Below are 15862 nucleotides of genomic sequence, written 5' to 3' on the forward strand. Positions count from 1 at the left end.
GTGGGCCTGTAACTCCATCCACTTGGACAACTGAGACAGAGAGACTGAAAGTTCAAAGCCTTTGGGGGTTACAGTGTGAGTTCAAGGACAGCCCAGGCAACTTAATGAGACCCTGTTTCCAAACAGTAAGTAACAAGAGGCTGGAGGTACAGCTCAGTGGTCAGAACACTCATCTAGCATGTGTGAGACATGTTCAGTCCCCACACACCTCTGGGATGATGCTTTGTTAATCTATATACTTAGAGAGTAGGGCTTCCCCGTGCACCACTCATAAAATATGCATCTGCTTTCCTGAAAAGGAGCTTCTCAGGGGATGCTGGGCGCTCTCCAGCTCCCTTAGTGAGATAGGACTCACAGGCTGGTCAGAAGCAGCCAGCTCCTCACCTAGTAACCCCTTCTACAGGACAGAAGGCTCCTTGCCCCACCCTATATGTGGACTTTCATTAATCTATAGCAATGACCTCCATAGTCCAGGGGTTAGAATGGTCCACAGGCTTGAAGGAAACACACACTCATTTGCCCACATCTGCTCTCCAGTGCAGATCAACATGTGCATCAAAATGAGTGTCCAAGGTCAGCTAGTGGCCATTTGCACTGTCCCTGCACCAATGGCCTCATGGGATACAGCAAGGAGCCCAAACCCACCACTTGAAAGGGTAGAGTTTTCAGTGGGGAAGTGCCATGAAAACTGAATTTGTAAGTCTGCCATCCTCAACACGACTCCATTATAACCACTTCCCAGCATAACTGGGACCAGCAGTCCCTGCCCCTGCCCCCAGACAGAGCATAGCCCTTCCACAGTGCCACTGCACCCCCTGGTAATTACTTGCTGAGGCCTCCAGCTTGCGTTTGTGGGGTGGGTCCTCGATGATCCTCTTGAGGTCCCCACGGTTCTTCAGGTCCACTGGCTTCTCCCAGACTGACAGCTGCATGGTCGGGTTGAAGAAGAAAACCCGGTCATCACCCGTCCAGACCACACACCTGTGAAAGTTGAACACTTGCCTCAGCCACTTTTAGAGATGCTTGGTGTAGATCAGTGCCCACACCCCTCTCTCAGAATGCCCCTCCCTCGGGACTAAGCCCTACAGGTTGTGAAAACATTCTTGGAGGCATCAAAAATAATGATGGCAGAACCCTTCCTTGGGGACACTTAGTGCTCCTTCTCACACTCTCTCATTGGGTTAACAGGTTTTATTTTCCTCCCCTTTCACCAGCAAGGATTCCAGGTTCAGAGATGCCAAGAACCCTTCCAAGACCACAGAAAGCCACACCCTCCCTAGCTCAGTACTCTGCCTGACTCAGGATATTTTATCTCAGACCTGGGCACCTGTGTCCTCAGCTCCAGGGGACTAGTTCACTGCCTTCCCTGTTCCACCCTGCACTTCCATCAAGGAATACCATGCAGCCAAGATGACACATGGACCACTTGACCCAGCAACTGAGCCCTTTTTTCTCACCTTGCTCACTTTTACAAGGGCCTCATACTTTCATCTATGGGCACCTAAAACTGAAGGAAGGAATCAAGTATTGTTTTGAAACACCTTGAGCCGGGCGGTGGTGGCGCACGCCTTTAATCCCAGCACTCGGGAGGCAGAGGCAGGCGGATCTTTGTGAGTTCGAGGCCAGCCTGGGCTACCAAGTGAGTTCCAGGAAAGGCACAAAGCTACACAGAGAAACCCTGTCTCAAAAAAACAAAAAACAAAAAAACAAAAAAACAAAAAAAACAAAAAAAAACACCTTGAGAGAATGAGAAACAGAGATAGACACAGAAAAAGAAAGCCCTTCTACAAGGTTGGCCTTCAGTCTTATGGTATATCCCCTGTTCTTAGGCAGCTACAGAGTAAGCCTGACTAAGGCCTGTTTCCTATCCAGACATCTCTTAAAACTTACCTTGGGCAAGGTACCTACCCCTCCCTGGCCTCAGCTTCCCATAGTAGCCTCTGAGTGCCTCTAGTTCTTCCCCATGCTTCTCTATGCTACAGGAAAGGGGAGGGCAGGCTATGCATATAAAAACTCTGTCCAAGAGAGGACTCCTGGTCACCTGGAGGGTACAGGGAGACACTGCTGGGCCTTCAATATCTTATTCACACATAGCCCTAGAAGGCTAGACATAAGCATTTGCTTAGAAGGATCTGCTCCATGTTTAGGCCAGTTAGCTTTGTTCCATGAGCTGTGCTGAGGGCCCAGGGCTGGTTCCTATATGCTAACAACTGGCTGGATTAGGACCCTAATGACCTGAGGCCCATCAGATATCTTGACCAGGCCAGGTTCCATAGTGGTATAGATAGAATGACAGTCTTCAAAATATCCACATTCAGATCCCAGGGCCCACGAATAGGTTGCCTCACATGATAAAAGGACTTAGATGAAGATCTTGAGATGGGGAGATGTCCTGAGACATAGATAGGCTCCAAATGCAAATAAATCTGAGAGTTGGGTGCTGCAGAGTCTGGACTGGACTGTTTCCACGATGTTCCAGTCCAGACTCTGCTTCTCTGAGGCATCTGTAGCCTGGATCCAGGTCAGAGCAGTCTGGAGGGTGGCTCTTTGGTGATCCTTGTGTGGCTGTCCAGGAATACCTTTGTCCATAGCTCATTTCCCTCCAATAGGAAAGGTATCGAAGGGGCCACTTTCTCTGGCAATAGGTAGTGACTTGCAAACTCCACAACCATCAGAAGCTGGTCTTTGTAGATCAACTGTTGGACTTCACCCTTGGGGACCTTCAGGTTGGTGTCAGCAACCAGGTTATTAGCTATGTGTCCAGAAACTTTAGCTACCATGGCTTGGTCGTGATATTTGGAAGAATCCTGACCTTGGCCTCTGGACCTGCTCTTGCCCTTCCAGGAAACAGAGGAAGGCCTCACTTTACCATCATTGTCATTAGGAAAGGGCAGTAGATGCTGTTTTTTTTTTTTCTTTCTGAGTGTCACCCTTCTAGAGGGGAAATCAAAGCATGGAGAAGGAGCATTGTCTATACCCAAGGCCTTGCCCTCATACTGCCTAGCCCTGACCTCCTCATAAGGGCTTAGAGGGAGGCTGTATGCTGCACAGTACAGAAGCTGGGACATGAGAAGTCGTACTATGTGCAAAGTGAAGTATAATTACACATACTGTAGGTCATACACAGTGTGGATCCTTAGTGGGCTCCACAGGGACATAAACTCCTAATGGGAGCCATAACCCTACCTTCTGGATAGAGTTTCCTCTAGGGGCTGTGCAACTGGTCACACATCAAGCTACTTCTTAGTCCCTAGAAGGCCCCATGGGGCTGTGCTTTTGGGGGACTACAGGACAGTAGTCTAGGTTACTATTGAGATCCAAGATGGAGAGGTGTGTGATGGAAGCAAGATTCAGCCTAGACCCTTTCCCAGATGTAACCAGACTTTAGGTGACTTGCTGTAGCTGCAAAAGCAGGCTGAATTAAAGATCCCAGAGGCTGGTGAGCCGTTTGCAATCTTACTCAGATTATCTTTCTTCTTGAAGGTTGACTGAACTTGGCCTGAGTATGGAACTCTAGAAATATTCCTAGTTCTCTGCATTCTTGTCTGTTTCCTTAAGACTTGAACTGTTTGTTTTGTCTCCAAACACTTCTGTTTGGAGAACAGGGTCTGTTCATTTGGCTCTACCTCAGCAGAGAGCCAGAGGGGCACCATCCTCTCAGGAAGTCACTGTACCCCATGGTGCCATAGGCACTCAGGACCTGGCATTAAACTTTAGCCTTGTGCTACTACCCCGAGCTGAAGAACTGACTGAAGAGAGAGGACTCTGGGCTGGGAAACAGCTTCGGAGATCTGCCTCCAGCATGAGCTTGGTTTCTCTGTCTTTGCAACAGCTTGGTGGACCCATGGACCTACCACTGGGTCTTACCGTGGTCCCATTCTTCAAAGTATTCCCTTCTAGAAGAGAACCTGTCCCTCCAGCCTATGTCTAAACTCATGGTTCTTACTCTTACTTAAGTTGGGGCCAGGACTCTGATCATGGTGACTGCTGTGGCCCCTTCCTACAGATTGATCTTCTTGGGTGAGGATGCCTAGTGGATAGGGATGCACAGGAATCTGACTGCTCTGGTTTGGCTTTCTGAAGCCCTTCATCATCTGAAGATGGTTAAAAGGGGTCAATACATGGCCCAGGACACAGTTGGGCTCCATAGATAGCCCCTGTCCTCTGAACACTGGTTTCTTTCTTCTCCTTCCCTGGAGACCCCCTCAGGTAACATGGAGCAGTTACATCTGTGTCCCATGCACTGTGTCTGTGGAGCCCCATGCAAGATGATCCCCATGCTGGAGGAGGGCTAAGCTTCCAGGGGAGTTTGGTGGCAGCAGCTGAGGTGGCAATGATGGAGGTGGGTCCTTGTCTTCCCAATACCTTCTGCTTGGTTTTCAGGTCCAAGGCTCAGGCTCTCCCAACGGGGCCTGCCATTGAGAAACACTCACTGAGAAGTGACGAGCCAAATACCATCTGCTGGTCTGAGGAGGCACTGGCATGTTTAATTAATGCCACAAATGTAGCGGTATTTGAATGAGATTTACTGGGGAACTGGATGTGGGGGAAGGGGCAGACGACCCCGGAAGGGGAGGAAATATAGTTGCAGGTCAACCCTCAAGGACAGAAATGTAGGAGGGGTATAGAGAGAGCGGGGAGCCATATGCAACAGCCTCAGCTCATCCCAGTCCCCCACAGGGCTCTAGAGGCTCTTCTAATGTGGAACAGATGGATCTCTGCAGGTGGTCTGTAGGAAACCCCTAGCTGTCCAGAAGGCTGAGGGTGACACACTGAGTTCAGGTAAGACTGTGGTCAGAGAAGGGGCTTGGGCATGAGAGAACTGGAGGGATGAGAAGCTGAAATCAGATGAGTGAAGACAGTCCTCCTCCTCGGGGTTGAGAGGAGCAGGAATCCTGCCCCAGAGTGCTGAGGTTTAGTCATGACAGTCAGCTGTGGACCCTGGTCTGCCACATAGAGATTTCCCATCAACTGGAAACTTGGCTTAAAGCAAATCAATTGATCTGGAAAAGGTGGGCACCTGGACTTGGACAGACAGCTTCTATGCTGGGTGTAGACAGGTGTATCTAGGCAGGTGCATCTATGTAGGTGGTCCAAGAAGTTAGATGGTAGAGGGTTAGGAGTCCGTACCCTGCTGAAGGCTCCTTAGACCTTAGGCTGAGAAGTTAGAGAGCTACTGGACACATGGTCTCCAGTGGAGGGAGCAAGGGCAGGGCTCTGCAGGTTAGAGCGGCCTCCAGAGGGGACACCTGAATCTCACCACAGACCAGAATGAAGCAATGCAGGGGAGCTGGACTCATTGCCTTCAACAGTTATGCTCCTTTCCCCGAAGTCAGGGATGCAAGGACCATTAGGGACATGTATCTCAAAGTCTTTCTGCTGGGAGGCCCAGGCCAGCATCTCTGGATTCTCAGGTGTCTCCTCTCTACCTCCCAAGCTCTCTCATCCACTAAAGAAAGGGACTTCACATATCAAGATTTACATTTATTTGGCCAAATTACCCCCGGCCTCCTTTTCACAAAGATGAATCTTCATTGCCCATTCTGAGTTCTCTGAGAGCCATACCAGTGCATCCCACCCCGAGAAGGACTGGCTCTCTGAGATGCCTCAAGGTGGAGGAAACATCGCCTGCTTCCCATCTCGCCACCACCAAACTTCTAAAGCCACGGAGGAATGGAGCTAATTAGAGACTTAATGGAGCATTAGCGTCTAGGGGGAGGAGTGACAATTAACACAGTACACATTTACATCCAGGCTGCAGAGAACCAGTCCCCGTGCCCGGGGGAAGCATGTGGAATTGAACTGCAGGGCCAGTGACAGGTAAATAGATGTGGCTCCCAGGAGGAAATCTGCCCATCCACTTGTTCCAGTTGGTTTCAACTAGACGGAGCTGGCTATGACATGCAAAATTAATTTTATGTTTCATTTTATGCCCATTTTAAGTACATGGATAGCTCCTCTTCTCCAATCATGCCGGATAATTCCTGGATGGCAGCCATATCCCTCTTCTCGAAAAATGTCCCTGGATCCCGGAGGATGTAATTAGCACAATGGAGTTATTTAAGTCTGATACAGGATCCCTACACTGAGAAGCCCCTTGTGTAGAGATCTGGTGGTGGTGTTTTGTTCTAGAAAAGGGTTTTTAGTAATAAAGTCACCCTTTGAACAGCAAGTCCTGAGGTGTGGGAGAATCACAGCTGCTCGGCCCACTGATGTGGGAAATGGAGTCTGGCCTGCTGCCTCCATGAATCCTGGACAAACATACTTGTGGCTTCTTGTTCTATGGACTATGCCCTCCATGCTCTGCCCATGACTTCTGGATGAAGCTTGGAGCTTACTGGATCTGGTTTGCCATCAATGGACAGTTCCCCTTTGCCATTTTCTCTCTGGGGCTTCATCTCCACAGGGGACTGACCTGGACAGGGCTGTGGGTCCTCTGTGGCCCAGTTGCAGGTGAAGTAGAGGACCATGAGGCTTGTGGAGTCTAATCAAGGGGGTGAGAAGAACATGCTTTCCAACCCAACCACATTGGCCATGCCTCCCTCCACCCCATTTATTTCAGAGTGAGTTCACAGGGAATAGGGACATTGTATCTCACACCCAGGATAGGGATAACGAGCAGCTGACACATGACTGTCAGCACCACTGTACCTGAGAATGTTCATAGCTTTATAACCCGACTGTCACATCCCCCATATTAAAGGCTGGCCCAGCAGTGATGCTTGCCAGAGGAATGTTTCTCAGGGATCTGGAGAGGTACAGTGTGGAATTGGGGCCTGGCTCCTGAAGGCAATGCCTCAGCACCTTTCAGGCGCCGCTTTCTCTGTGTCTTTTCTCTTTCTGAGGTGAGAGTGGGCAGGGGTGAGGAGAGAGGACTATGGAAGAGTTGACAAAGCCTCGCCTGCCGCTCACATGCCTTCTCACTGTGGCACCCAGAGAGGCTGCAGGAATGGCTCTTCAAGGTGTGCCAGCCTGGGCTCCTCCACTGCAACTCAGGGCTTGTCCTTGATGCTTCTTGGCATGCCCTGGACATGTTGGAGCTAGCTATCTCTAGCTGTTTCTCAGATGTCCTCATTCTAGGAGTGGCCAATTAGCAGTAGCTGATGAGCAGTTAGTTTTGGGACACTCTGCTTCCAGCCTTTCAGAGTGTGATCACGGGCCCTACCTCTCTACATATAGCACAGGCTGTCTCCAAGGAACTAGGGAGGCCAACCCATCAGGGGTCTGGGGCTGCCTAAAGGATCTATCTTGTGAAGGCATGACACTACTCTCTTTTGTCTTTCTCTACCAGGGTCCCCACTTTTTACACACTACCGGGCTTTTTTAAAACATAACAATAACAAAACAAAACACCAGCTACCCTGACATCTGGCCTCCCTACTCAGTCTAAGATAATCAAAATCACAGTTGAGATGCCACAGTGGATCCTACAGCCTAGCATTGTTTCAGGAATCTAGTCTACCTCATGGAGATTGATAAAACACCTGGAGCTGGGAGCTGTACATTCCTCCCTCTACCCACCCAGGAGGACACCTCCAGAGGCCACTTAAGCCTGGGTCTAAGTGGTGGCTTCCTCCTGCCTCCTCCTCCATCTGCCATAACTAAGTACTTTGACATTTAATTCAGCATTCAGCTCCCCTCCCCAGCAGTAACACCGTACCTGTCCCTTCTCTGACATAATAAAAGGCTCAATTATGCAAAGGGGACAAAGTGACATTTGGTTTCCCTTCAGCAGTATGTACTCAAAGAAGAGTGATGCTTGCTCTCAGCTGAGCGAGCATGATCACATGTCACATGAAGAATTGACACCGCACTGATGCGGCCCAGCCCGCTTCTCCCTTAATAACTGTGATTCCTAATCACCTCTCCCTCTCCAGTCAAACATCCGTATGTGTCGCGCCTGGGGAGCTGCTCTTTTCTCTCTGAAGCAGCTCAGCCAACTTCATCCACGAACATGAAAGCAGATCCTTTTAAAGTCAAACAAACGCAATACTTCCCCACATGTCCAGAGATCCTATTTTTTTTTAAAGCTGTATGCAATTAATTGGTAGTTATGATATTCTTCAAATGTCAAATGAAGTCAGAACAAAAGCCATGCTGTTAACATGAAACCAGGGACAAAGACTGTGCCTAGGAGGGCTAACTCCGCTCTAAGAGACACGCTTGCAGTGGTTCTTCCCAAACACATCTCTAACCCAACAAGGAATGCTCACCACTGGCCTTTCAGTGGGACAAAAGGCGCCAGCCTGGCAACGAGCCATGCTCATTGGGCAAGGACTCAGCACTCCAACTGTCTCTGATTCTTAGGACAAGAACCGAGCATGAGGGGAATCCACCTTGGCAAGGGGGTGCCTGTGACGGCGCCACGTCCCTTGACACCTTGGCAGCCCTCTTCTTCTTCCCACGTCACTTCACAAAGAACTTTGCTGATAAGTCGCCAGCAAAACTTGAACCACATCAATCTGGTCCTTCTTAGAAAAGTGAAGTGATGTGAAATGTTCAGTACACATGGTTTAAATTTCATGAAAATAGCTAATTATTTATAAACCCATAATCTCTAAAATGACTCTCAGATGCTAATGAATCATTGATGTTGACATTCATTGCCCTTTGAGTGAAAGCCTCATGGATTTTACACTTTGTGTGGCCATTACCTTTGAAATGTCCCCGTGTCATCAATAATTGCAAGAGAAGCACTTTAGTGTTAACAGGAGAAAGGATCAGTTCCCTCAGCAACACCAGGGGTATGCTCAGCCTCCTCATGAGTGAGGCTTCACTTTGTGTGGAAGTGGATGCACATACTTCCCTCTTCAGCACCTTAAAACCTGTGTCTGGACTCCGGGTCCCTTCAAACCACCCAACAGCAATAAGCTCCGAGCCCTTTTGAAATGGAGAGTTGGCTGAAGATGTGATTCTGGAGCCAGGAAACATCTTTAACGGTTAAACTGGCACCCACCATGAGAGGAGAATGGGCAGAACTCTGGATCCACTCTTATTCAGGGATTGGCTTTGTGTTTCTAGGGTTACACTAATGGGTATGAGGAGACCATCTGTCTGGCCATCTCTTGGTAATTAGACTATAGGAGGGCATCCTACATGGTGATGAAGGCCTCGGGATGCTCTGGCTCACTTTTGGCTTACTGAACTCTTCAGCATAGAGTGGCCCTATAGGGCGGGCCCTCTCACATTTTTAAAGCCATTTCTTCAACCTGTCTGACATCTGCTGTGTATCATGTCACCTGACACCCCACCTGATGTTTGCAGTGACTGAAGAACCCTGGGGTTCTGTAGTCTGATCCCCAGAGACTCCACTGCCCCTTTCATACATGCAACTTCAACAGGGAATGCTGTCCTGACCCCAGGTGCAGGACTTTGTTTTTTGTCCTGCTTTACTACCAGCCACAGAAATGTCTGGTTCTCAGAGCAGTGAGGGGACAGTGCCCTGCTGGGCTAACGGAAAACCGTGGCCTACCCACAGCCAATGAGCATACCTCCAGGAGATGCTGTCAGGGTGGCTATAACCTAAGTCTTCCGCTGCTGAGACAGAGATCCCGGAATTCCTGTGATGTGCACCCACATCCATGAAGCTGGTGATGGGACATCACCACCTCCCACGCTGCACTTGCCCTGACCCTGCCCATCTCCACCAAGGAGCTTCTGCCTTCCGACTTGAATGGAGTTGCTTGTTAGCAGTTATACCATGACTGCAGATGATATATGTGAACAGAGATAGGTAAAGGGGACACATTGTGGCTTCTGCACCTCTGGGGCTTCCCAGAGTACCTGGCTGACCAGGGACAACCAGACACTGGTGAACCCCAAGAGTGTGATGGCAGCAATGACTTGAGATAACAGAGATGATGTCAAGGCTCTCCCTAAGGAGAGACAGAGGCATATAGCTCCACATGTGGAGGACCTCCGGTCCTGGGGAAGACAGCCCTGGCTCCCCAGGTGGAGAAGTAACATCCCTAAGCAGACTGCTGTCAGCAAGAGTCTGGTCCCTAAGACTCCAAACGTGTGATGCCAGGATTAATGAGGCTGTCACTCCGGGTGCCCACAAAGTCCCTCTCAACCATGCTGGCAGCAGAAGTGAGAACTGGGAGCTGTTATTCTCCATGGAGTATCCAGGTTCCTCTACTTCTCAGAGCAAGGAAGAATCCCCTCCTGGGTCGGGTGTGATCTTCCAACACAACATCCTTAGCTAAAGGGCCACTTTATAAGGCAAGGTACTCTAGCTTAAGCAGAGCTGAAGTTAGGAACACACAAAGCAAAGGATGCAAGGGAGATAGCACCACCCTCCTCACCCTCTGTAATACTGCACAGGTCCCAGTGGAGAGGCCTAATTCTGATTGGTCCATGGAATGGAGCCCCTCCATGCATGTATAGGTATCTAGGGATTTTTCCTAGAGGATGGTACCCTGTGCACTGCTCAGATGGGCCCTGTTGCATAGTCTCCACTACAATCAGCTTGTCAGTCAGACAGGAGAGGGCCAGGAGCTGCCCTCCACCAGCCTAAGGCAGTAGGGCAGCAGGGACTTTGTGTGTCCAGTGGGGCCTCTGTGGCTCTGTCCCTCCTTTCAGGCCTGGACCCTCTCCAGCCGCACCTTGGTCTCACAACCTTGCTCCTACTCACCCCAGCTAACCAGATGAAGGGCCTCCTCTCAACTGGCACCACACCCTTGTTCATCCCACCTTCTAGAAGAATCCTGGACTTGGTGGCTCCACTCTCAGAAACCAACAATAGTCTCATGTGATCCTGTTCCTGGGATAGAATGTTTTATTCCAATGAGCCAACCCCCCCCCACACACACACACTCTGTGATTCCCAAACACCTGCTGTAGCAAGAAGGGGTTCATTTATATCACGATCGTGTGATAGTCAAGGCAAGAAGGCTCACATTCTGACTTAATTCAGAGGCCAAAAATCCCCATGCAGGGAGTGGAAGAGTTACCACCTATGAGCCTTGCTGACCTTCAACCTGGCCCATTTCCCATTCTTCACTGCATCACTGTATCAGACGAAAGCAAGCCACAGGATTTGGTTAAAAGATTCTGCTATTCAAGGTCACATCTAGAGGTACAGTCTCCCAAGGGCAGCTCCATGGATGCCAAGGCATGAGGTATGATCAATGGGTATTTCTACACATAGTTTTTCCCTCTAGATCCTGGAAAAGAACTGCTGAGGTTCCTGAGACCTAATGAGTGACAGGAGCATACCTTGCTCCTCTGACCACACCTGAGTTCTTGTTAGAATGTTCAGGATGTGGACTGTCTCCATAGATCAGGCTATCCCACTGTGAGAGCTTGCAACTCCACCATAACCTCCCAGGGAAGTAGGACTGGGTTTAATCACTTGGCCAAAGACCTACCTGAATATGTCTCCATAGGGACACTGCCATTGAAATAGAACAGCAAGCTGGGCATCTTCTGGGCATGAAAATATGTTCAGTTGCCAGGTGCCCAAAGAAGGCATAGAGGCACTAGGCTCTGTCCCAACCCAGGGCCTTGTGATTCTCTTCTATCTCACAGCTCCTGAGTCATATCCTTTATAATAAAACCGCAATCATAGCTAATCACAGTTAAGCACTTTCCTGAGTCCTGTGAGTCACTCTAGAGAATTATCACCAAAATTGAGGGGAGGCAGTGGGAGGCCCTGGATTTGTAGTCAGCTAGACAGAGTGTGGGTAGCCTGCTGAGGCCACCTGCTGACTAGCATCTTTATGAAATAGTCTCCTGGGACTGAGCCTTTAGCCCAGAGAGCTGATGTCACCTTGTAATCTAGTATCTGGAGTCAGAATTGAACAATAGACTCAGAGAGCCCTGGGGTCCATGGGCTTAGGGAAGCAGCACCCAGTCACTCCCAGGGACATCGCAGAAGGTGGTGAACAAGAGGTCACTAATGCTACAACATGGGCACTACCCTACACAGGAAGAAAGGATACCCTTTCTCTTAAGTAGAATAGATAGCCAGCACACAGCTACAGGGTTCAATAAGCCCTGCACAGTAGATGTGAGGACCTGAGACAATGAGCAAGTCATTCTTCCTGACACGTGCCATTGCTGTTCTTAGAGAATGTTGTACCCTGATGGCCCCATTGCAGCTCCCAGAGGGCATATTACCCTGATACCTCCCCCACTGCATCCCCCAAAGGGCACATTACCCCAATACCCCCATTGCTGTCCCTGGAGGGCACATTATACTAATGCCATCATTGCTATTTCTCTTAGTTGGATTTAGCATTTCCTCCCAGCTGTATATTGTACTCCAATTGTCAGGTTTTAAAACTAATTTTTACTATAATAACCTTTTTATCCCAGTTCCAAATTACTCCATTAGAAAAGGGCACTTTTAAAAACCAAAGACTGTGGCTCCCTTGTGGAAGGTGTTTTGGAGTAAGGCATACTCAGAGATCAGGAATCCTCGCAGGGCAGCTGGAGAGAGCGAGACATGGCTTTAATTAACAGTTACTTCCCGATGCTCCTCCTCCAGGAGAGGGTAGAGAATTCTTAGCAGCTCATGGCACGCTACATTTACCTCGAGCCGCTGACTCTCGCTGATCTATATGCAACAACGCTGCTCTTTTAATTCATACAAATACATCAAGACAGAGAAACTCATCACTTAAGCGCCATTTTCCTTTCTACAGATGTGACAACAGCGGAGAATTATACCTGCCCTGGGGTGGAGATTTTGTTTTATTAAGCATAATACACCTAAGGAGCATGCACTTTCTCTCTGATGACATTAAGCAGACTCTGGGACACGAAGCTGTGTTTTTTTTTTTTTTTTTTTTTTTTTTTTTTTTTTTTTTTTTTTGGTTTTTCGAGACAGGGTTTCTCTGTGTAGCTTTGCGCCTTTCCTGGAGCTCACTTGGTAGCCCAGGCTGGCCTCGAACTCACGGAGATCCGCCTGGCTCTGCCTCCCGAGTGCTGGGATTAAAGGCGTGCGCCACCACCGCCCGGCGAAGCTGTGTTTTATATAGCTCTTGGCTTTAGAAGAGACTTACCAGGGGGATCCGGGCACAGGCGTGGAGGCCACAGGTCTGTTCCCTTTTGCTGCAGTCTCCTCCCCTCTTCCCAGCATGGGTGGAGGCTCCTTTGAATGAAAGAGAAGGAGAGAGATGATTGTTTTAATTCTGAACACTCTCTCAGCTCCAGTAACAGAGGGGAAAGTAACCAAGTCCCTAGCAGACTCAGCTGTCTCCAGCAAGGACCACTGAGAAGAACATCAAGAGAGGAGGCTCTTGTTTGGGCAGTCACAAGAAGGCTTGAGTTGACAACGGACTAGACTACATACACATGGAGAGCAACCCACAAGAGGCAGCCTCTAAGGTCCCCACTTGTCTTCTGTTCTCAGATCCAGAGACAGGGGAGTCATGAGAGTACTGCAGATCTGGGGGATGGGCAGGGGTAGAAAAACATCACTGAGCTCATTATCCAGGACTCATAGACTGGAGTCACTGTGCCGTGAAATCCCTATGTCCAGTAACAGAGAATCCCATGCTGCAAGGTATCCTAGACACAGCCAAGGCTAACAGTTGGGTCCATTATGGCAGAGGAAGTGACCAGCCTACTCTACCTAGGCTGGCCTGGAACAGCCTAGGGTGAACTCAAACTTGCAGTGATCCTCTCATCTCAACCTCTTGAATACTAGCCTTTCCTGTGTCAGCCACCACACCTGGCTCAAGCTGCCTTCCTTAAGGGAGAAAAGAGTCCCAGACAGGTTTGGCTGCTCTGGAGATAGGGATATTCCCCACCTTTCTGGATCAGCAGCACCTTGCTCAGACAGCACTCAAGGGGTCATTTTTCAAAGTATATGTGATTCCATTGCTCATCTGGGTTTGGAAAGTGTCACTTCCTTTGTTCTTTTTTAGAAAACAAAAGCTGTTGGTACCTCTTAGAGGAAAATGAAGATTTATTCTCTCCAGTCCAAAACAGCAGCAAGTGGGCCCTTCTCCCAGATGGAACTGGGGCAGGGGGGGCAAATATTGTTTGAAATTAAGAACTCTGGACAATCACAAGTCCAACAGGGACCCAAAGCCAAGACTCAGCATGCCATACTTAGCTGTCCTACTTAAGGCAGTCATGAAACCTCGGTTCAACAATGAGCTAAAGCCTAATTCCCACCATGAAAGAGAAACATCAGGAGAGGAGGCCCTTCAAAAGTAAACACGCATTAATACAACTATGCCACCGTTCTAGGAAAGGAAACGATTCAGAAAGCATAAATTCCAGGGATAAGGACCTTTCTAGACCTCTGTCACCCACCCCAGCCCACCCTCAGCAGTTTGCATGGCTCCAATATCAAACTCAGACCACAACAAATATGATGGCCTTTCTTTCTATCCGGTAATTCAGGTGAGATTAAAGGGCAGATAGGTTGTTTCAAATGACAACCTGTTCTCAGCTGAGGGCTGCAAAACTGAGTATCACTTTGATGCTTTAGAGCCATGGTTTTACCAGTAACAATGCCAGTGAGTTTTAAGGCATGTACAGAAAAATATGACTGACCACCTGCCCAACCAAATCTACATGAAGTGAGTAGTCATCCCAGTGGCAGAAACCCCCAACAGGAGGTCAGTGTGAGAGGGACAGTGGTGGCACTGATGCCTGACACCAGGGACCAAAGCCCAGGACAATGCTTTTTTTGTTTTCCTTGTCACTCTTCTGGGTATGGAGAAAGGGATGCACTAAGTTACGGACATCCTAGGCATGAAGTTCTTATGTAGTGAGAAAGGACTCTGAGTTACTATAAGAGCCAAGAGCAGTGGTTCTCAACCTTCCTGATGCTGTGACCCTTTAATACAGTTCCTCATGGTGTGGTGACCCCCAACCATAAAATTACTTCATTGCCACTTCATAACTGTAATTTTGCTACTGTGATGAATATAATGTAAATATCTGATATACACAATTTCTGCTATGTGACACACACACCCCAGGAGTCATGACGTACAAGTTGAGAACCACTGGCCAAAGAGGGTTAAACCTGGAACTGGAGTAATGACTGAGAGGTTCAGACTACACACTTTTCTCGAAGAAGACCTGAATTTTGTTCCAAGTGCTCACGTTGGGCCTTTCACAACAACCTGCAACTCCAGCTCCAGAGAATCTGATATCCTCTTCTGGCCTCCTTAGGCACCCACAATCATGTGCACATATTCACACACAGACACATCATTTAAATTTTTTAAAAGAGGGAGAAATTCCGAAGAGGTAAATCTGCCGAGTGGAGCTCTTTGGTAAAATCCTTAATAATAAAACAAAGCTGCTCCATGTTGACTGTGTTATAAAAAGGACCAGCCAGTCCCTCCCCCCAGGGAAGGACAACAAACCTGAGATAGGAGCAGAAAGCCACAGAAGCACTTGCCCTGTTCTGTGTGGGGATAAATCTGGGAAGGTGACTGAAGCATTGAACCCATGATGGCAACTGTGCATGGGCATCCTGTGCCTTTCTGGTGCGCCCATATCCGCTGCTCTTTGTGGCTGATACCAGCATTTAATAAATGGTTTTTAATTTATACAGTTACCCCTTACATTCATAAGTATAAGAACAAATCTTTCATGGGATTTTTAAAAGAACTTTCTAGAAGTACAAAGTATCTTTGTTTCCTGTGAGAAAATGAGGTCAGGATAAATAATTAGCTTAACAGGGAGTATTAAGAAGCACTTATCTTCACAAATATATATATGTATGTATGTATGTATATATATATATATATATATATATATATATATATATATATATATATATATATATATTAATACCAGGGTTTATATTGCTAATCCAATTAGGAAAACTGGAGGGGATTTTCATTTGGAAGTTAATTGACCAAGAGAACTCAACACAGAGGCTCTGAGT

At 48.3% G+C, this 15862-nt stretch overlaps 1 protein-coding gene across 1 annotated transcript in view; it reads right to left on the reverse strand.

The window, feature by feature from the left end:
* The window catches only part of Tcerg1l (transcription elongation regulator 1 like), a 189641-nt gene that overhangs the window by 54006 nt on the left and 119773 nt on the right, over positions 1-15862 (reverse strand). Inside the window, exons 6-7 of the mRNA XM_006987612.3 lie at positions 13008-13096; positions 827-981 (exon numbers count right to left, since the gene is read on the reverse strand). Of these exons, the coding sequence (XP_006987674.2) occupies positions 827-981; positions 13008-13096 (244 nt within the window). The remainder of the gene's footprint in view (positions 1-826; positions 982-13007; positions 13097-15862) is intronic.

Source organism: Peromyscus maniculatus, chromosome 1, assembly GCF_049852395.1.
Source record: "Peromyscus maniculatus bairdii isolate BWxNUB_F1_BW_parent chromosome 1, HU_Pman_BW_mat_3.1, whole genome shotgun sequence".
In the NCBI taxonomy this organism is placed as follows: Eukaryota; Metazoa; Chordata; class Mammalia; order Rodentia; family Cricetidae; genus Peromyscus; species Peromyscus maniculatus.